The sequence below is a fragment of the Dromiciops gliroides genome, chromosome 1, assembly GCF_019393635.1.
Source record: "Dromiciops gliroides isolate mDroGli1 chromosome 1, mDroGli1.pri, whole genome shotgun sequence".
Classification (NCBI taxonomy): Eukaryota; Metazoa; Chordata; class Mammalia; order Microbiotheria; family Microbiotheriidae; genus Dromiciops; species Dromiciops gliroides.
The window spans coordinates 39,947,484-39,970,207 of record NC_057861.1 but is presented as its reverse complement, the minus strand read 5'-3'; the positions used below and the strand labels follow the sequence as shown (position 1 = coordinate 39,970,207).

At 38.8% G+C, this 22,724-nt stretch overlaps 1 protein-coding gene across 1 annotated transcript in view; it reads right to left on the bottom strand.

Annotated features, from left to right (window-relative positions):
• LOC122735998 (piwi-like protein 1) overlaps positions 1-22,724 on the bottom strand; it is a 61,994-nt gene that overhangs the window by 18,324 nt on the left and 20,946 nt on the right. The window contains exons 10-18 of the mRNA XM_043977962.1: positions 22,127-22,253; positions 21,749-21,866; positions 21,239-21,350; positions 20,254-20,438; positions 14,604-14,676; positions 5,246-5,446; positions 4,481-4,584; positions 504-574; positions 172-334 (exon numbers count right to left, since the gene is read on the bottom strand). Coding sequence (XP_043833897.1) covers positions 172-334; positions 504-574; positions 4,481-4,584; positions 5,246-5,446; positions 14,604-14,676; positions 20,254-20,438; positions 21,239-21,350; positions 21,749-21,866; positions 22,127-22,253 — 1,154 coding nt within the window. The remainder of the gene's footprint in view (positions 1-171; positions 335-503; positions 575-4,480; positions 4,585-5,245; positions 5,447-14,603; positions 14,677-20,253; positions 20,439-21,238; positions 21,351-21,748; positions 21,867-22,126; positions 22,254-22,724) is intronic.

Sequence of the window (22,724 nt, the reverse complement as noted above, 5' to 3'; positions counted from 1 at the left end):
TTGTATTGTATGCATCAAAGTAAAGATGGAATCTTTCCCATCCCCTTAAATACATCCATCCCCTTGGGGGGCCTGTGGAGTCTAGGTTAAGAACGTCTGATACAGACTAGTTTGAAAGATTTAAGGAAATAGTTTGTTTCAATCATCACTTTATAATTCACACGTGCTTACTTGAAAGAATAATCATCATAAGTCTTTAGGCGGGCCAACATCTGAGGTACTTCATAATCCACCATAGTTTTAAGCTGACCATCTCCTATGCCATCCCGATACACAAAAATAAACTTAGGTAATGAACATCGTTCACTGTTCTTCTTCCAGGCCTCTAATGCTTCTGAAAACATATCAAGAAAATTTAAGATGAACTGTAACCTGAAAAAAAAAACCAACATACTTGGTTCCACTCATGAAGCAACATTTGTCAGTGTTGTTGTTTGTGACACTGATCAATTTAAACTAACCTTTCAGTTGAGATACTGGTAACAGATTACTGAGAAACTTACTTTCTAAGCAATTGTTAAGACCGTCTAGAAACTCCTGCCCTGTGTTTTGAATGAGACAGTGAGAATACCACCTGTCAAGAAGAAAAGAGTCAAATTCAAAGGAAGTCGATCTTTCTACAATAGAATTATTATAATGGAACAATATTATACAATATTCTACATTCTATAATATAATAATGATGACAACTATCCTAAGTACCATTTATTTAGATAGGGCTCGAAGGAAGCTTGGAACAGCTGTTTCTAAGAGACAGGATGTAATCTAGGATGCCTGTCTCATGGGAGAAGTTTAATCGAGAGTGGACACTGGGCTGTAAAATGAGTCTCTGTTTCCCAACATCTGTATAGCTCTATGGTCATTTCCCCAAAGGCAGCTAGGTGGGGAAGTGGATTGAGCACAGCTTGGAGTCAGGAAGACTCATCTTACTGGATTCAAACCCAGCCTCAGACACTGACTAGCTGTGTGACCCTGGGCAAGTCACTTATCCTTGTTTTCCTCATCTGTAAAATGAGCTAGAGAATGAAATGGCAAAACCACTCCAGTATTTTTGCCAAGAAACCCCCCCCCAAAAGGGTCAGAGTTGGAAATAACTCAACAACTACATATGTGTATGCATATGTATGTTTGTGTGTATGTGTGTGCATATGCACATATGCATGTATATATGTGTGTGTATATATATATATACACACACACACACACACATATATGTATGTATGAAGCTTTACTAGGTTTAAACTGTACCAAGACTTTTGGGAAAACACTATACTATCTCATTTGGTCTGTGCAATCATTCTATGAGGTAAGGGCTATTAGTACTCCCATTTTACAGATAAGGAGACTGAGGATGACAGAGGATAAGTGACTTGCCCAAGGTCACATAATCAGTAACCATCTGACACAGAATTCAAACTCAGATCTTCCTGTTTATGTCCAGCCTTCTATCCACGATATCACCTAGCTGCCCTCACATGAGATATTATTTCTTCCCCTACTATATAATTCTACCTACATGAGACCCTCTTCCTTCATATTCATAGTCTGACTTCACCCATATGGATACTCTGTCCACTTATACACATCACAATATCTGCCCCTCTCCCCATAGGCCTTAGCAGAGAGTTTCATGAACTGTTGCCTCCCCAAATCGCCCACATAATCAAAACCTTTAAAACTGGGTAGGACTAGTCAGAAACTTGGGTTGTACTTCATTCTCATGAGGAGACATCTGAGTGGTAAATGTAGAACACTTTGCTGGGGGACATTTCTTAGATGGATGTCCAAGTTAAGAAGAAAAAACCATAATGATCTGCTTTGGAGAAAGCTCTAACTTATCTGGCATGAGTGAAATCTACAACTACCACTGAACATAAGCAACATCCTAGTTTATGTGTTTCCATTCAGTATTACTGCTTTTTTAGAACACACCCCCCCCCCTCCACTAACCACCCATACTTCTCTATTTCAATCCTACAGCAAGCATTTATTAAACAGCAGCAGTATACAGACTGCCCCACCACCTGGAGTCAGGAAATCCCAAGTTCAAATCCTACCTCAAGTACTGACCACTTGTATGACCCTGAGCAAGTCACTTAATCTCTGCTTGCCTCAGTTTCCTCAATCCTGAAATGGAGATAATAACAGCACCTGCCTCTCGGGGTTGTTGTGAGGATCAAATGAGGTAACATTTGTAAGTGCTCAGCACAGTGCTTGGAACATAGTAGGTACTAGATACATGCTAGCTATTGTCAAGGATGCTGCTGCTGCTGCCGTGCCCTGTGCTTGCCTCCAGAGATATCAAGACAAAAACAAAACAAAACAAAACAAAACAAAAATTCCCAGTACCTTCCCACAAGAAGCTTACTTTCTGTGGGTAGAAATGACATAGGCATATACATAAAATAAATCAAGATGCGGTTTTTAGGAAGGAGGGCCCAAGTGACAGAGGGTATCACAAAAGAGTAGATGCAGAATAGTGGTTCCTAACCTAGTCTGTGGAGAATTTCAGGGAGTGTGTCACTTGAATGGGAAAAAAATGGTATCTTTATTTTCACTGAATTCTCACTGAAATGTGGCATTTCCTTCAATTATTTAAAAAGGCAAAAACCAAAACCCTGATGTTGATCTGAATCTTAAAGGAAGTACGGGATTCTCTGAATCAGAGGGGTCTTGGGGAGGACTTCCAGGTCAAAGGCAAGGAGTTAGGAGAGGAAGTATGATCTGTGAGGGAAAAAAGACCACAGCATGTGGTAAGGGCAGCAATGCATGATAAGAGTGGAATGGAGGCTGAAGCCAGGTTGTGAGGGGGTTTAAAGGCTAAGGAGAGGGGGCAGCTAGGTGGTGCAGTGGATAAAGCACCGGCCCTGGACTCAGGAGGACCTGAGTTCAAAATCAACCTCAGACACTTGACGCTTAGTAGCTGTGTGACCCTGGGCAAGTCACTTAACCCTCATTGCCTGCCCCCCCACGCATCAATAATAATAATAATAATAATAATAATAATAATAATAGCTAAGGAGAGGAGCTTATATTTTATGCTAGAGGCAAGAGGGAATTCGTGGTGCTTACAAAGTAAGGGAGTGATATGAGGAGACCTCTGCTTAAGCAACGTCACACGTGGGATGCTGTGAGAGGTGTGAGGCTGGAAGACCAGTTGGGAGGAGATTGCAATAGTTTAGACAAGAGCTGATCAAAGCATGGACTATGGTAGACGGGGATGGATCTAAGACGTACTGTCTTTGGAACAGAAACAAGACTCAGCTTCTCCGAACAGTCAATATTTACTAAGTGATACAAGGACAAAAGGGACACAGTCCCTGCCCTCAAGAAGCTTACATTCTAATGAATCCCCCCCCTGCCCCCCCGCCATAATTTTCACAGTAGCTAGAGAGTCAGACTTGGGGTCAGAGAGTCAGAAAAGCAGTGTGGGGCCAGTATAGCGGATAGCACTATAATATATATCTATATTGGGCTTAGAATCTGAGTTTGAACCCTGCCCTCATAACCTTCCTAGCTGTGTGACTCTGGGCTTTTCACTTAAGCTCTCTCAGATTCAGTTTCCTCATCTACAAAATGGAGATAATAATAATTTCCTTCCAGGGTTATCGTGAAGATTGGACCAAATGAGGTAACATGTATAAAGTGCTATGTAAACTTTAAAGCATCATATTAGATATTATATGTTAGCTATTATAATTACTATCATTAGGATTCATGTCCAGGTTCATGTCTCCTGCCTCTGAGACATAATAGATGTGTGACTGTGGGCAAGTCATTTAACCTATCAGTTTTCCCCACCTCGCCACCTCCACTCCCTCTCCCTCTGAAGGCAACTCTCCTGGCTGTCAAATTTCTAGCAGGCAGTTGATATTCAGAGGTGGAGAGAGCTTCCACATGGGGAATTCCTCAAACCTATGAAATCCATGGTTCTGGATCCAAAGAAACAAAGAAACAAAAAAGAATCCTCCCCAAACTCAAAGATCGTATTCCTCAATTTCACCATATCTGACAATATCACCAGGAAGGTAAATAGAAACACTTTAAAAACTAAGATTTTTATTCAGATCTTTTGTTTTTTTTACATCACTGTAGTTTCCCCAGTAACCCTCCTCCTCTGCTTCTCAGAGAGCCATGCCATTTAACAAACAGTATTTTTTAAAGAAAAAAAGAAAGGGAAAAAAATCAGCATAACTGATCAATACATCAGATAAGCTTGAAAACATACACACTGGGTAACACTTGTGGACTTATTACCTCTGTAACTTGGTATGATGGGAATGTCAATGAAGACACTTTCAATGAAAGCTAGGGGTGTAGTGAAGTAAGGAAAGAGATCTAGGCCACAGGAAAAAAAAATCTCCCTAATCTTGACTTTTTGACCTTCAAGTCTCTCAAATCCCCTATGTCTCTGTCCTAAATAGAACTCAGACTAAAGAGCTTTGTAAAATGCACTCCATATCTACCAGGGCCTACTCACTTGGTCAATGATGTATTGAGGCTAGCAACAAATCCTCCAACTGACTTACAGCCCGATGTGGTGTCATGATAACAGTCAATACCAATGAACATAGCATCTGTGAACTTAAATGGAGGAAAAAAGTATACATTAAAACACACAAGAAAAAAAGATATGGAAAAATCAAGAAATTTTCTTTAAAATCTATTACTGTAAGTCTTATATAACTCACAATTGGATGTTTCAGGAAGGTTTTCTCGGGGCAGCTAGGTGGCACAGTGGATAAATCACCGGCCCTGGATTCAGGAGGACCTGAGTTCAAATCCAGCCTCAGACATTTGATACTTACTAGCTGTGTGACCCTGGGCAAGTCACTTAACCCTCATTGCCCCGCCAAAAAAATTAAATTAAAAAAAGAAAGGTTTTCTCTATTATCACATGTGATACACACACACACACACACACACACACACACACACACATTCTCTCTCTCTCTCTCTCTCTTGGAGCATAAATAAAAGAGTTGTCTTTGATGTTACCTGGTAGTCATGCACTGTTATCAGTGCATGACAGGAAGACTATATTGGTTGGCTTTGATAAGGCATTCATCTCTACTTGAATTTCTAGGTTTCAAGAAAAAAAATCCCTAAATTCCATCAATACTATGGCTCGGAACTATTATTAAAATTTGTAAACATATCTAAACTGCAATCAAAAATAAAAATTTGTATATATTTATAAAATGTCATTTATGGAAAAGAACTATTTCAGTAAAGAACAACTTACAGGGACAGAAATCTTCCAAAGGTGTCCTCCAATCTTGCAATTCATTTGTAGGGCTAGCTTGGTGACAACAGGCAGGAGAATTCTGGGATTGTTTAAGGTTTCAGCTACTACGCACTGACTTGGAACTGGAATCTCTTTACATAGGCATACTTTTATAGCATCATACTTTTCTTTTCTATTATTGGGCAGCAGACAAACAGCCTTGAAAACAAAAGACCGCTCTGATCAGAAAGAGTCATTCATTAAACAAGCATATATTTAGTGACTATTGTATACAAGGCACCACGTAATGCACTGGAGAGCAGGAGAAAGATGAAATGAAGACAATCACCTGACTTTGAGGGGCTTATGTTCTACTGGAAGAATGCAGAATTGGGACAGATATGTGAATAGAATGTAATTTGGCTAGAGAGAGCACACCAAAGACTAGGAAAGATAAAAAAAGGCTTCCAGGAGAAAGCTGAACCTAAGGTGAACTGCAAAGGAAGTTAAGGAATCCAAAAAGTAGCTATAAGAAGGGAATCCAATGAAGGTATGAAGGATGACCTGTGTAAAGGCTTGAGGGCAGAAAGAGAACACGAGTAGGATGTAGAAGAAAAATGGGGAGAGAAATGAAAGCAAGACAAGAAAATTATGAAAAAAGAATCAGCAACTTGGAAAAGGAAGCACAAAGATTGATTGAAGAAAACAATTCCTTAAAAAATTCATTTGGCCAAATGGAAAAGGAGGTGCATAATGTCACTGAAGAAAACAATGCTTTAAAAATTCAAATTGGACAGTTTGAAGCTAATGACTCCATGAGACACCAGGAATCAATCAAACAGAATCAAAAGAATGAAAGAATAGAAGAAAACGTGAAATACCTCATTGGAAAGACAACTGACCTAGAAAATAGATCCAGGACAGAGAATTTGAGAATCACTGGACTGTCTGAAAGCCATGATGAGAAAAAGAGTCTAGATGCCATATTCCAGGAAATTATCAAGGAAAACTGCCCTGATATTATAGAATGAAAGGATAAAATCATCATTGAAAGAATCCACTGATCACTTCCCCAAAAGGAAAACTCAAAGGAATATTGTAGCCAAATTCCAGAATTATCAAGTGAAGGAAAAAATACTCCAAACAGCCAGAAAGAAGCAATTTAAATATCATGGAGCCACAGTCAGGATTGCAAAGGACATAGAAGCTTCAACATTAAAGGATCGCAAGGCTTGGAATATGATATCCTGGAAGGCAAAGGAGCTCGGATTGCAGCCAAGAATCTATTACCCAGCAAAACTGATCATTCTCTTTCAGAGGAAAAGATGCACATTTAATGAAATAGGGGACTTTCAAGGTTTCCTGATGAAAAGACCAGAACTGAATAGAAAATTTGATCTTAACATACAAGACTCAAGAGAAGTTTAAAAACGTAAGCAGGGGGAAAAACGTTATCCAATAAGGTTAAACTGTTTACATCCCAACATGGGAAAATAATACTTATAACTCTTGAGAACTATATATCTATTTGGGTAGACAGAAGAATAAAACTGTGGGGACCAATTTTTAATTGGGGAGTGCTAGCTAAGCGGCTCACCGCAATATTGGGGCAAGGAAGGAGAACAGCAGCCTCCCTCAAAACAGAACAAGATTTATTTTAACAAGAATGAACTTAAAAAAAAAACACAAACAGGATCAGTAGGATCAAGGGAAAGGAAATAAAATGGGGAAAGGGAAATTATAATACCTGAAAAAATACCACTGCCCAGGAATCAGCTGAAAATACACAGCAGAATGCCTGTTGCTTTCCAGCTTCCACCTAAAATGCCCAATTCTCCTCCCCCAAACCTAGAAACACCCCACAAAGCCCCAGCCAATGGGATGGCCGCTCTGACAGTCACATGACTGCCCTCACTAGGCTTCCAATCATTATAATTTTGCCAGGCCCATATAGGTGTCGGTGAGTGGTGATGACATGAGATGCCAGAACCCTGGCAATGGCTACAACCAGTGGGTGGAGCACTGTATGGTTTGCAGAGCCCCAGGTCAGTGTGCACCGAGGCATAAAAACCTCAAATAACAATTAATTCTTTACAATACACAGAGGATATAAATATAAATTGTCTATGATGTGATGATATAAAGAAAACTAAGGGGTTAAAAAGTAGTTTGTGGGGAGAAGAGGAAAGGCGAGGTGGAATGGGGTGAATTACATCATACAAAGAGGTGCAAAAAACCTATTACAATAGAGGGAAATAAGGAAGGGGTGAACATTATTTAAACTTTACTCTCATTAGATTTGATTCAAAGAGTGAATAACATACATTCACTTGGATAAAGAAACAGCATATTCTTTAGGGAAGTAAAAGGGTAAGGGGAAAAGCGGGGGCTGATAGAAGGGAGGGCAGAAGCAGGGGAGAAAATGGTAAAGAAAAGGGAGAGGGCTGATAAAAGGGAGAGCAGATTGGGGAAGGCAGGGGTTAGAAGCAAAATGTTGGTGAGGAGGAATAGGGTGAAAAGAAGGGGAAAAAAGTACAAAGGGGACAAATAGGACGGAGGGAAATAGACAGCTGGTAATAATAACTGTAAATGTGAATGGGATGAACTCTGCCATAAAACTGAAGCAAATAGCAGAGTGAATTAAAAAAACAGAATCCTACAATATGTTGTTTAAAATAAACACATTTGAAGCAGAGAGATACACACAGAGTAAAGGTGAAAGGTTGGAGCAGAATATATTATGCTTCAGCTGAAGTTAAAAAAGCAAGGGTAGCAATCCTTATCTCAGACAAAGCAAAGGCAAAAACAGATTTAATTAAAAGAGACAAGGAAGGAAACTACATCTTGCTAAAAGGTACCAGAGATAATGAAGTAATATCAATACTAAACACGTATGCACCAAGTGGTATAGCATCCAAATTCTTAGAGGAGAAGTTAAATGAGCTACAAGAGGAAACAGATAGCACAACTATACTAGTGGGGGATCTGAACCTTCCCCTCTCAGAATTAGATAAATTTAGCCACAAAACAGATAAGAAAGAAGTTAAAGAGGTGAATAAAATGTTAGAAAAGTTAGATATGATAGGTGTCTGGAGAAAATTGAATGGTGATAGAAAGGAATATACCTTTTTCTCAGCAGTACATGGCACATATTAAAAAATTGACCATGTATTAAGGCACAAAAACCTCATGGTCAAATGTAGAAAGGCAGAAATAGTAAATGCATCCTTCTCAAATCATGATGCAATAAAAATTACATATAATAAAGAGCCATGGAAAGGTAGACTGAAAATTAGTGGTAAACTAAATAATTTCATTCTAAAGAATGAGTAGGTCAAAGAAATCATAGAAACAATCAATAACTTCATCCAAGACAAAGACAATAATGAGACAACATACCAAAATCTATGGGATGCAGCCAAAGCAGTGCTTAGGGAAAATTTTATATCTCTAAGTGCTTACATCAATAAAAAAGAGAAAGAGGAGATCAATGAATTTGGCATACAACTTAAAAAGCTAGGAAAAGAACAAATTAAAAATTCAATTAAATACTAAATTAGAAATCCTGAAAATTAAAGGAGAAATTAATAAAATTGAAAGCAAGAAAACTATAGAATTAATCAATAAAACTAAGAGCTGTTTTATGAAAAAGCCAATAAATAGATAAACCATTGGTTAATTTGATTTGAAAAAATAAAGAAAACCAAATTAAAAGTATCAAAAATGAAAGGGGGGCAGCTAAGTGGCGCAGTGGATAGAGCACTGGCCCGGGAGTCAGGAGTTCCTGAGTTCAAATCTGGATTCAGACATTTAACACTTACTAGCTGTGTGACCCTGGGAAAGTCACTTAACCCCAATTGCCTCACTAAAAAAAAAATATAAAAAAAAATGAAAGGGGTGATTTCACCACCAATGAAATGGAAATTAAAGCAATAATTAGGAATTATTTTGCCCAACTGTATGCCAATAAATCTGACAATCTAAATGAAATGGATAAGTATTTACAAAAATACAAACTGCCCAGGTTAACTGAAGAGGAAATAAAATCCTTAAATAAGCCCATATTAAAAAAAGAAATTGAACAAGCCATTAATGAACTCCCTAAGAAAAAATCTCCAGGGCAAGATGGGTTTACAAGTGAATTCTACCAAACATTTAAAAAACAATTAATTCCTATATTATACAAATTATTTGCAAAAATAGGTGAAGGAACTCTACCAAATTCCTTTTATGACACAAATTATGGTGTTGATACCAAAACCAGGCAGAGCCAAAACAGAGAAAGAAAATTATAAACCAATTTCCCTGACGAATATTGATGCAAAAATTTTAACTAAGATATTAGCAAGGAGATTACAGCAAGTGATCACCAGGATAATAAACTATGACCAGGTGGTATTTATACCAGGAATACAGGGCTGGTTCAACATTAGGAAAACTATCAACATAATCAGCCACATCAATAAGAAAACTAACCAAAATCATATGATTATCTTTTGTTTGTTTGTTTTTTGTTTGTTTGTTTTGGGGTTTTTTGCGGGGCAATGGGGGTTAAGTGACTTGCCCAGGGTCACACAGGTAGTAAGTGTCAAGTGTCTGAGGCTGGATTTGAACTCAGGTCCTCCTGAATCCAGGGCCAATGCTTTATCCACTGCACCACCTAGCTGCCCCTAGAGAGGTCTCTGCACAGGAAGGTGGGCTAGCTATACCAAATTTGAAGCTTTACTATAAAGAGGCAGTCATCAAAACTATTTGGTACTGGTTAAGAAATACAGTGGTGGATCCATGGAATAGGTTAGGCACAGGAGACACAGTAGAAATGACTTTAGTAATGTACTGTTTGATACACCATAAGACTCCAGCTTCTGGGATAGGAATTCAGTATTTGACAAAACCTGCTGAGAAAACTGGAAGATAGTTTGGCAGAAACTAGGCATAGACCAACATCTTACACCTTATACTAAAATAAGGTCAAAATGGGTACATGATTTAGACATAAGAGGTGATACCATAGGTAAATTAGGCAAAGAAGGAATAGTTTACCTCTCAGACCTTTGGAAAGGAGAACAGTTTATGACCAAACAAGAGATAGAGAATATTATGAGATGCAAAATGGATGATTTTGATTACATTAAATTAAAAAGGTTTTGTACAAACAGAAGCAATGCAGCCAAAATTAGAAGGGAGGCTGAAAGCTGGGAAATAATTTTTATGGCCAGTACTTCTGATAAAGGCCTCATTTCTAAAATATTTAGGGAACTAAATCAAATCTATAAGAATCCAAGTCATTCCCCAATTCAGAAATGGTCAAAGGGTATGAACAGGCAATTTTCTGATGAAGAAATCAAAGCTATTTCTTGCCATATGAAAAAAAGCTCTAGATCACTATTGATTAGAGAAATGCAAATAAAAACAGCTCTGAGGTACCACCTCACACCTATAAAATTGGCTAATGTGACAAAAAACGAAAATAATAAATGTTGGAGAAGCTGTGGAAAAATTGCAACACCAATGCATTGTTGGTGGAGCTGTGAACTGATCCAACCATTCTGGAGAGCAGTTTGGAACTATGCCCAAAGGGCTATAAAGCTGTGCATACCCTCTGACCCAGCAATACCACTATTAGGGCTTTTTCCCAAAGAGATCATAAAAAAGGGGAAAGTACCCACATGTACAGAAATATTTATAGCTGCTCTTTTTGTGGTGGCAAGGAATTGGAAATTGAGGGGTTGCCCATCATTTGGGGAATGGCTGAACAAGCTGTGGTATATGAATGTAATGGAATACTATTGTGCTGTAAGAACGATGAGCAGGCAGATTTCAGAGAAACCTGGAAGGACTTTCATGAACTGATGATGAGTGAGGACAGCAGAACCAGGAGAACATTGTACACAGTATCAACAACATTGTGTGTTGATCAACTGTGATAGACTTGATTCTTTTCAGCAATACAATGGTCCAAGGTAGTTCCAAAGGACTCATGATGGAAAATGCTCTCCAAATCCAGAAAAAAAAAAAAAGAACTGTGGAATATGGATGAAGATTGAACCATACTATTTCTATTGTTTTTGTTGTTGTTTTTCTTTTTTGAGGTTTTTCCTTTTTGCTCTGATTCTTCTTTCATAACATTACACATAGTTCTGCATTAGTCATGCTATTATATATATATATATATATATATATATATATATATATATATATATATATATATAAACACACCTGTATCAGATTACTTGCTTCTTGGGGAGCAGGGAGGGAGGGGAAATATTTGAAACTAGAAATCTTATAAAAACAAATGTTGAAAACTCTCTCTACATTAACTGGAAAATAATAAAAATAGTTTTATAATAAAAAAAAACAAGTAACAAAAAGAGGAAGATAGGACACATTTCAGATCATCGAAGTAGGAGTTGTGGCTTCTTTCCCTGCCTTGATTCTACAGGTGTGATGACCTTCAAGCTTTCAAGAAAATCTGGAAGCTCGAAATAAGGGACTGGAGCAATTTGCTGTTATTATCACAGACTTGGGCAGCAATACCTGAGCCAGAAACTCTCCAGCTACAGTCCCTAATTTGGTCAAAGATCACATATGTGCATCTCCAACAACATTCTTATAAATCCCACTGTTTTCTTCTAGAGATACCTTTATATGTTTTCTAGAAGGCACTTCCACAGGCAGATACAAGTACTGGGAAGCACTGATTACCACAATAAAGAAAAAATAATACATCAATTACTGTATTATAAAACTCAGGGTTTTCGAAACTGCCTTGATCCAGACTGTTCTACCAAATGTCCTAGTTAAATATCTTTTCATGTTTAAACTCTTCTAGATCCTTCCCTAACACCCCAAAGCAATTCAGGTGCTGAGTAATATTAGTGATTTGGTTAAATACATATGCAACATTCAACTAATGACTATTTAAATGAGTTGGTTTTTTTAATCCTGTCACCCTAGGTTTAGTCATCTACTTCATGAAGCTATGTGTTTCTGAGAGGCATTTCCCTTGGAAATTCTGTATCAAAGGCGTCCACAGATTGTCTAGCTTGGTCTGCTTAAACTCAGAGATGTGTATTCCTGGTGTCTTTGATTGGGATATTGGTTAACAGTATTGGAATGGACTTTGTCTCTAGAGTAGATTTGCAGAGGGGTTTCTTCCAGTAAATCAACTTTCTGGGTTCCAAGACACTTGTGGAGGTTTCATAGGTAATGTTTAAACTTGCTAGGGGGGCGGCTAGGTGGCGCAGTGGATAAAGCACCAGCCCTGGATTCAGGAGGGCCTGAGTTCAAATCTGACCTCAGACACTTAACACTAGCTGTGTGACCCTGGGCAAGTCACTTAACCCCAATTGCCTCACTAAAAAAACAAAACAACAAAAAAAAACTTGCTAGGGATAAGGTTATAATTTAGCAGGATTGGGGGCAGCTAGGTGGCACAGTGGATAAAGCACTGGTCCTGGATTCAGGAGGACCTGAGTTCAAATCTAACCTCAGACACTTAACTAGCTGTGTGACCCTGGGCAAATTACTTAACCCTCATTGCCCCTCCCCCCCCCAAAAAAAGAAAAATGAAAGAAAGAGAGAGAGAGAGAGAGAGAGAGAGAGAGAGAGAGAGAGAGAGAGAGAGAGAGAGAAAGAAAGAATAATTTAGCAGGATTTTATAAAACCTAATCACATTGGCCTTCCAGGCCTTTCCAGGAAATTTGGATCAAATCTTATAGAGTTAACCTTATAAACATTAGAGCTGTTGGGAAGACATTAAATTAAGCTAAGTCATCTGAAAATTTGAAATCTGTAGAGTTTCAGTTTTCATATAACATTTATGCTTTCTAAAAGACCCTCTATATGATATGGAGACTATTTATTATTATTATTATTATCATTATTATATATAGATATGCAGAAAATGAAAAGTATTAAACCCTATACCATAGCAAGATTGGAATCTTATACATGGAAGAGATGCTAGGAATTTATCGGTTCCAATTTCCTACACAAAGCTATGATCCAATCTGCTGAGTGGTCTTCATGGTACTGTCTCAACACCTGCAGCAAATAGAAGTTTATGGTTAAGTGAGGAGCAATGTGCTATAGTTCAAAGAACTACTTGACCTGGAATCAAGTGAGACCTGTATATGAATCTCACCTTTGGCATTTACTAGCCATGTGACTGTGCATAAGTCACCTGACTTCTCTGAGCTCCATTTCTCTCTCCCTTTCTTACTTTTTAAAATTTTAACTTTGCTTCCAATTATGAAGCATATATTGGGTATAACACCTGTTGAATTTAACTCACAGGGGTGGTTAGAGGAAACAAATAAATAGCTTTTTTTTTTTTTTTTTTGGTGAGGCAATGAGGGTTAAGTGACTTGCCCAGGGTCACACAGCTAGTAAGTGTCAAGTGTCTGAGGCTGGATTTGAACTCAGGTCCTCCTGAATCCAAGGCCAGTGCTTTATCCACTGCACCACCTAGCTGCCCATAAATAGCTTTTTTAAATGTCCAATGTCAGCTACTATTGTTATTATCAGACAGTCAATTCCATAATTGAATAGATTAAAAATATTTGGCCTCCTGGTCCTAATTTGGTCTTTTGGAGTTAAATTACATATAACAAACCTTCACAAAGTACCCAACCTCAAACTAAACATCAAGAGAGATACAGTTTTAGTAAGATGAGGTTTCTGTCCACCCAGACCCAATCTGCTGGGAGGGCTATAAAGAATTCATACATGAGAAGGTATTATTTCAAATTACAGTTAAAGTCAGAGAGCCCAAGCAGGTTGCTTTATGTGGGATTTAAGAAAATTTCAGACTGAGGTTGGAGGGTAAACATCAGGAATAAGGCATCAAAGAGAAGGTAGCATTTTAGCTGAGACCAGAGGAATAGATAGAGATTTAATAGCATATGAAAAAAGCCTGAAAAGAACAAAGTACAGGGTATGTTTGGGAGACTACACAAGGATATAAGGGTGGAGAGGTAAAAGAATACTGAATTAGAGGGTCTTTCCCTAAACCCGACATTCTAGCTCCTATTTTTCTATAGTCACCCAAGCCATCAAATTCCTGGAACATTCTCCTTCTTTGTCCTTGTCTTTCACAACCAAGCACCATCCTTCAAACTTCAGCCCAGGTTTCATTTCCTTTACAAAGTCTTCCTTCATTCTTCCAGTTGTCAGTTCCCTCTCCTTCATATGATGGTGGTATAACCTTCTCCTGGCTCCCCCAATGCACACACCATAGAACACAGGTTCAGTGAGCGCACTGCCATTTTTGGTTTTGTATCCCCTGTGGGTCATTCTTAAGTCTCTGAGTAGAAAAACCTCCGCAGCCATCTGGAAATAACCAAATTTCAGAACTGAACAATTGGCTACTTACAATCTGAGTTTGGGGTGTAACATTTTCCTTCAAGGCTGAAATATACGCTTCAGTTATATCTGGTACTGGGCATCTGGAAATGGAAAAAAAAATACACTCTCATATAGTGATGAACTCAGCACATTAAATTCAAATAGAAAGAAGGCAATGCAAAAAGTATTCAAATTCAAATAGTAAAATTCATACAGTAAAAAGGGACCCAGAATGGTTAAAAATTTTTGTTAAAAATGTCAACACAGAGGAGGGGGGAAAACCTGTCAACTCCTTACCAGGTATGTCTACAAAAATGTCTGATACTATATATTCAGAATTTTTCTTCCTTTCAAATCTCTTCTCTTCACTATCAGCATACAACTCACAGATTTTTGTCATATATACTTACATTTATATACCAACTTCTGACAGTTGTATTCTAATAGAAGGAGTTGTTTCTCTATCCTTCTAATTAAATAAAATGTTCCTCCTATCTACTATGGAAGACGTGTCATACTCCCGTCCACAGGCCAGCTTTCCAGCATGGTTTCAACCAGATGAAAATGCAATTGGGAAATGTTCAACAAAATAAATAAAAATATAATAAAACCCAGACAGTGTTAATTTTTGGTTTTCTAAATCAATATGCTCCCTTCAGGAATCTGTTTCTATTTGAGTTTGATACCATTGGTCTATAGCAGGGCTTCTTAAACTTTTTCCACTTGGGTCCCCTTTTCACGTGACCCTGGGTAAATAAGTACATAAAATAGGTATACATAACCTTTTACTGTTGTCAATTTTTCAAGACACTCACATTCAGTTACATGACCTCATACGGGGTGTCAAACCACAGCTTAAAAAGCTTTGGTCTAGGGAATAGTCTTCTTAACAGACTTTGGTCAAAAGCAACAAGGTTTGATCTAGTGAAGGGCACTAACCTCCCAAAAGTTATATAATAACAGTATTATATATATATATGTGTGTGTGTGTGTGTGTGTGTGTGTAGTCAACTGAAAACTAGATCCTTTTCTCTGTACTTCTATTTAATCAGAATCTGTATATTTACCCAGAAAGAGATTACCTGTAAGCCACTAACCTGGAGATTTTACATTTGGGGTTTCCTTTTAATTCTCAGGATCAAAGTTTAAGGACCTTTGCCAAATGAAGGAATTATCCCCAATTTCTTCTCATCTGCTCGTAGCAAGTGTTATCCTGCATGTCGGAAGCAGCAGGTATAATGGCAGAGTTGGTCACCCTTAGCTCTGACATTAGTTGGTCACTCCCAGCTCTGACATTCACCAGTTGTATGACCCTTGCCAAGACACTGAAGTTATCATTTTTCCCTATAAAATGGGGATGTTACCTGCCTTGCTTACTACTAAGGGATGCTGTGAAGAAGGTACCTTATACATCTTTGAGTGCAATATAAAAGTGCATCTTTAGCAAAGTCAGTCAATAGAAGTTTCTCCCTAAAGTCCAAGAACTGAAATTCCCTGTATTTCTCCTTTGTAACCACTTGGCTTCAATTTTTGGATGTGTGCATGTGACTACCATGAGTGCTATTTTCTTGGGGCTCATGTACATTGTCACAAAGGTAAAAATCCAGGCAAAGAGTTTAAACTTGGAGGTCAAGATTTGAGTTGACCACCAGGTGGGGCTTCATTCAAGATAAGCCTGTCAATCACGGGACCTGATAAAAAGAAAATGGACTCAGGGTAAGGAGATATACGTTTGTATATGTATATGTGTGTGTATAAAGTTATACATGTACAATATAGATATACATGTGTATATCTATATTGTACAGATATATTTATTATATAAACATATATTTTGACATTGTCAAAGTGGAAAATCATTTGGCTTGACTGTCAAAGTAATATGTGTTTAGGTGTGTGTATATATACATATATGTATGCATATATGTATATGTGTGTGTTTATTGTTTGGCTTAACTCTCAAAGTTTGTAACAAGAACTTTGTTTTTCTTACTTTACTTGGGTGGGAGGGAAGGTGAATCTTCTTGAAAATAAAATAAAATTGTATTTTTAAAAAGGTAGTTTCCTCTCCCCCTTTTCTCTACTCCCATCTCCCTTTCACTCTTCACTTCTTACTCTTACCCTCTCCTCCCTTCATCTGCTCTCTCCAACTCTCCCTTCCCCCCTCCCCCATTCTTTTGTTCCCTCTCGGGTATTCTGAGCAGATGACCACATATCCTCTGTTCAAACAAACAGAGAAAAAAGGCTTTCCCTTTCCCTTCTCAGGAATAAAAGAAGGTGGAACTAATAATGATTACAACTGTCCACCCTCAATCACAACTCTAGTCTTGAGCAGGATTCAAAGTAGCTCCCAGCCTTTATTCGATTCCCTTATGGGTATTCTTACATCCTTTGACTCCTGGTTCTTCTCTTGCAATCCAGAAGTCTAACTGAGGGCAAAGGGTCACAAAGCACAGAAATTGCCCTTTATTCCACCCTCCCACAAGCACAAAGAAGGGCACACAAGCCCTAGAAGACCCCCAAGGCTCCAGCCAATAAGCTCAAAGTTGTGGCCAAGATGCACAAGAAACTGAAGACCGTCAATGCTAAATTGGTAAAGACAGTGAAGTCCAAAACCAGGTTTAGAACCAAAAAATCTGCCAAGAAGTGAAGCTGAAGTCCTTCTCTCGAACTCTCCTTTCTGTTGCTTTTTTGTCAGGAGTCTAAAAGACATCTTTACTGAGGAGAGAATCTGGGATGGTTTGTGGTTGCTGAAATAAAAGATAAAGCACAGGTACTTGCTGAGGTAAGAATGGACATAAAAATCACCTACGGGGCCACGTAAGTTAAGCTGTTGAAATAACTAGACAGCACCTTTCTGGGCCCAGGAAAATGAAATGACCAATTTAGGCTCCAAAGAGAAACTGGAGTATTCAGGTATAATAAGGGAGATATTTCAAAATACAAGTACTGAATCAATCTAGGAGGGAGGGAGGGAGGGAGAGAGAGGGAAAAGAGGGAGGAAGAAAGGTGGAGGGAGAGAGGGAAAGAAAGGAAGGAAGGAATGCAGGCAGGAAGGCAGGATTGTTCTAGGATTACTTAAACAACAAAACTCCTGTTTACCAAAGGCATTTGTGGACAGGCTGGCTCAGTGAAGACAGATTGACTTGATAGGATAAAAAACAAGAATTGTACATTAGAGGAAAGCACGCAGATGAGTTACAGATTTTCAGAACAGGAAGGGACCTTAGTGGCCACTTAGTCTGCTTCATACCTAAGAAAAGAATCCCTACTACAATCCTCCCAACAAGGGGCCATCTCCAGGGAGGAATGAAACCCTCTCTTCCCCTAGGTGGCCCCTAACAATTTGTTACAGGTGTTACTGGGAGGGTTTGTTGTGGTTGTTGTTGTTGTTTCTTCCTTTATATCAAGCTTAAATTTGCCTCTCTGAAATGTCTACCTATTGTCCCCACAGCTACCCTCTGGAGACCAGAGGAATGAGCCTGTTCCACACAACAGTTGTGAGAATATTTAAAGACAAGTATGTCTCCCCTGAGTCTTCTTCAGGATAAGCATCTCTAGTTCCTTCGTTTGGTCTTTACATGGCAAGGCCTCGAGGTCTTTCACCATCCTCATTTCCTTACACACACACACACACACACACACACACACACACACACACACACACACACACACACACACACAACACACACAACACACACACACACACAAATTATTTTATACATACTTCTATTTATTAGTTCTTTCTCTGCATGCAAATAGAATCATTTTTCATATGTCTTTTATAATTAATTTGGATATTTACAATTGTCAAGATGACTTATTTGCTCAAAGTCGTCCTTAAAACAATAGTGCTGTTACTGTATACCTTTCCAGTCTTCTCACAGCTTACTCCCCCAAATGTACTCTTCAATCCAGTGACGCTGGTTTCCTGGCTGCTCCATAGACAATACCCTCCATTTCCAGCTTAGAGTATTTCCTTTGGCTGTCCCCCAGAGCTTGAATGTTTCTCTCTCTCTTCAACTCCAATGACTGACCTCCATGGCATCCTTTATATCCCAACTAAAATCCCATCTTCTACAAGACTCCTCTTAATTCTAGCACCTTTCTTCTCAATTTCCCCCTATTTATCCTTTATACAGTTTGTACTTATTCATTTGCTTGCCTTCCCCACTAGATTATGAACTCCTTGAGGGCAGTACTGTCTTGTCTCTTTGTGTAACACCAGTGCTTAGCACAGGGCCTGACACATAGTAGGTGCTTAATAAATGTTTACTGAATGACTAAATGGAGTTGAAGCACCTAGTACCAGATGAAGACGTGTCATTTTGAGACCCCTACAAATGGAGGTTATAGGAAGAATTTTGTGCTCTGCCCTGTACCCCTCCAATCAGAGAGGTATCTGACTGCTGACCCATATTCAGCTTGCAATCAACTAATACCAACACATGTTCTCCCCAAGGTTCTCATTATTTTTGCCCCAGAAACCAGTTCTTCTCTGTTGGAGAGAATCAGAAACAGTATTTCCCCAAATTGATTCCTCCTATTTTTGAAAGATGAAATGGCCATTTTGGCAAATCAAGAAATTATTAGCTGGGGGTTTTTTTGTTGGTTTTTTTTTTTTTTTTGGAATAGTGATAGGTCCATCAGATGATTGAAGAAATGAAATCCTCCATCACGATCCAATGTCTGGGCCAGATGGATGATGATTCTAGATTCTCTCATTTAGTCCCTCTTTCAGTCTAAGGTTACTGTAACATATACTCTGATGTTCAGATGATGATGACGTTCCTCTTTCTATCCCTGCTCATCATCACCCCCATGCCCTTCACATTACTTCTTCCCCAGTTCCCAAATTCTTGCCCATGAATATCTTCTTTTTTTGGGGGGGGGGTGAGGCAATTGGGGTTAAGTGACTTGCCCAGGGTCACACAGCCAGTAAGTGTTAAGTGTCTGAGGCCAGATTCAAACTCAGGTCCTCCTGACTCCAGGGCCGGTGCTCTATCCACTGCTCCATCTAGATGCCCCTGAATATCTTCTTAATAAACCATGATGCTCCACCCACACCTCTTTTAACATATCTTCTTGCCAACCTTTCCCTACCACTGATGTGGGTTGCTCAGACGGCGTCAGTCCAAGATGAATGGAGAGTGCTTGTTCAGTACTCCTCAAAGGCTGGGGGGGAGTCTAATGGATTATCTGAGGGCTGTTTTTGTATTTGTTCGTGGGTTCCTGTGAGTCATTTATGTACCTTATGAATTTTCTGTGGTAGATGAAATAAATGTTGTGCTACCCATAAATGCCTTTGTGGGAGTTGAGAAACTCTGTTACCCACATTTGGGGAAAGTGGACCCCTGGAATTGAAGCCATAGCTTAAAAAAAGAACCAACCTTTGTGGGGATAAGGAGACAGGATCAAACCTGGGGTGGGAGGGGCTTTTGAGGACACCTAGGCTATAGACGATATGTATATTTTCCTCAAATAGAGTCCCCTTTATAACCAGTCAAAGAACGCTTATTATAAGCATTGCTGAATTATCTATGCTGAATTAATCTTCCTGGATTATTTAACTCTGGATTCTCCTTCAAAGAATTTACAAAAATCATTCCCCAAAGGCATAACCTGTCAACTCCCAACATTCAATTTCCCAACTATGGGAAAAGTTTAGCTGTACTTACCGTCTGGGGTACCCCAGGTTTATGCCTAGGGTATGTGTAGTTACTTTTAGTTTCTCCCATAGGAGCTGTGCTAGTCTTGAATTTTCATGATTAAAGATAAGGAGCCAATCCGTCAGTGGTTTAGGATAAGTCAAATGTCCTTTACTTATTTCTTTTGACCAATTTATACACTGGATAGACATGGCCTGGGAGAGAGAGAATTAGAAGAAATGTTACAAGAAGTTAACTGTGCTTTACAACTAGAGAAATTCCAGTAAGTCAACATGTATTTATTAAGCGCCTACTATGTGCCAGACAATCCAATACTGAAGCCAGTTATGAACCCATGAAGATGAGTCTTCCTAACTCCATGCCCAGCACCATGCACTATGGTGCCACCTAACCATCCAACAAATGTGCGAGGCAAGCCAATATGAAGATCCCTTTGCATTTTCTGTGCAAAGGAGGGAGAGTAAAGAGAAGAGATGCTAAGCCCGGGCCCTAAACAGTTAGGACATTACTGTCTGCAAAAGTTACTTCTATTTCTAAAGAGGAACGTGTAAAAGGAATGATTTTGTATTTTTGATGAGGCAGCTGGGTGGCCTAATAGTTAGAGTACTGTTGTCAGGAAGACCAGAGTTTAAATCTGACCTCAGGCACATTCTAGCAGTGTGACCCTATATGCCTCAATTTCCTCATCTGTAAAATGGGAGACATAACAGCACCCACCTCTGGGGATTGTTGTGAAGATCAAATGAGAGACTATTTGTACAGTGCTCTGCAAACCTTTAAGCATTATAGAAAAAACAAACTATTCTTTTGGTGATAAGTTAGTCTACTTGTTTTCACTCGTGTGGAAATATAGTAGGAAGCCCAGCAAAGGAACAAGGTAAAACCTTTGTTCTTCCAATTACTTGTATAAGTAGGTTTACTTTGAGTCATACAAGTTTGCTTTGAAACTGATTTGATGATTTAATAAAAACACAACTTAATTTAAGAAACTTACTCTTCTATCTTCATTGAGCTTCTGTACTGGCAAAACTCTTCCAGTGAGAGATAATGATTGGTTTTCAAAGCCTAAACCCCATTCCTGAAGCTCTCTCTGGACAACAGGATTTCTGTTGAGTTAAGAGTATTCGGACATCAATAAATAAAACAAGGGTGTCCTATTCAAAATCAAGACAAACACCCCCAAACCAAAGAGTCTTTCTTAGGTGGTTCCTCTCAGAGTTGAGATTCTGAAAAGCCAATTCAAGCTCTGTTACCAAAGATGAGAATTAAAATCTTATAACGCAAAATCACTCACCTTGTATACTTTCAGGGGTTCTCCTATGGGAGAAACTAAACGTAACTACTTTTTTTAGTATTACTTTTTTTAAAAGTATTTTGAGAATATAGATGGTTTTCTCTTAATCCTATATTTTATTTTATGCATTTAAAAATAGACTGCCAAAAGGTGCTCATGAAACAACAACAACAAAAAAAAGTTGCGACCCCCTAGAATAAAGAAACTCACCTGTGAATATTGTCGATGAGTTTTCGGAGTTCACTGTACCTTCTTTCCGGTGACAACCTTGTATGATTGGCTATGTTCTTGGTGATCCTATCATTCTTTCTCATTGAGCGTGTTAGACCTTCGGATAAAGACAAGGGCTACTGCATTCAAACCAGGAGATAAGAATGCTTACTCAGTTTGCTGTGAGCACTGGAATGCAGAAGAAGCTCTCTCAGAGAGCTGGGCAGGAGTTCAAAGAGAAGATGCTGAGGGGTCTCAGAGGCCAGAGTACTTGAAGGAAGAGGTGTTAAATGAAGGAGAGAAGTGGGATTGATGGGCAAGAAAGAAATGAGTAAGTAATTCCATCTTCCCTCCAAAGAAAAGAAAATCACACAGTACCCGTGAAATTGCAGAGCTCAGGCAGGAGCAGGGCAGGGTTTGTGAGATTTCCATCAGGCCCCTGCTTCTTCTTGGGCAGGCTGACCAAAACTGGCTGCTGCAAGTCTGTGATTCTTGCCCCATATTGCTATGTAAGAAAGAAAAGAAAGAAAAGAAAGAAAGGTCATCGTTAATAGTCACCTCTTCCAACAGTGAGTAGAGCAGAGGATCCCACCTAATCTGAACCTGAGTACAAATCTTACCTCAGATACTTTCTCTCTATAAGACCTTGGACAGGTCTCTTCTCCCTCAGCCTCAGTTTCCTCCTTTGTAAAATGGGAATGATAACAGTGTGTAACTCAGGGTGGTTGGGATAATCTTAAAGTGCTATATAAATGCTAGCTATTATCAGTAAGACCAAGACTAGCTAGCAGAAGCTGTATGGATTTGGGAAAATTTAAGAATGCCTGTGAAGGGTATTACAGATTGTAGGTACTCTAGTGATCTCTTCCCACTCTTACAACTCTCATTGCCAAAAGAGTCATAGGTTTAAAGCTGGAAGGAGCTTCAAAGGTTACCTAGCAGAAACTCTCATTTTATAAATGGGTAAATTCAGGCC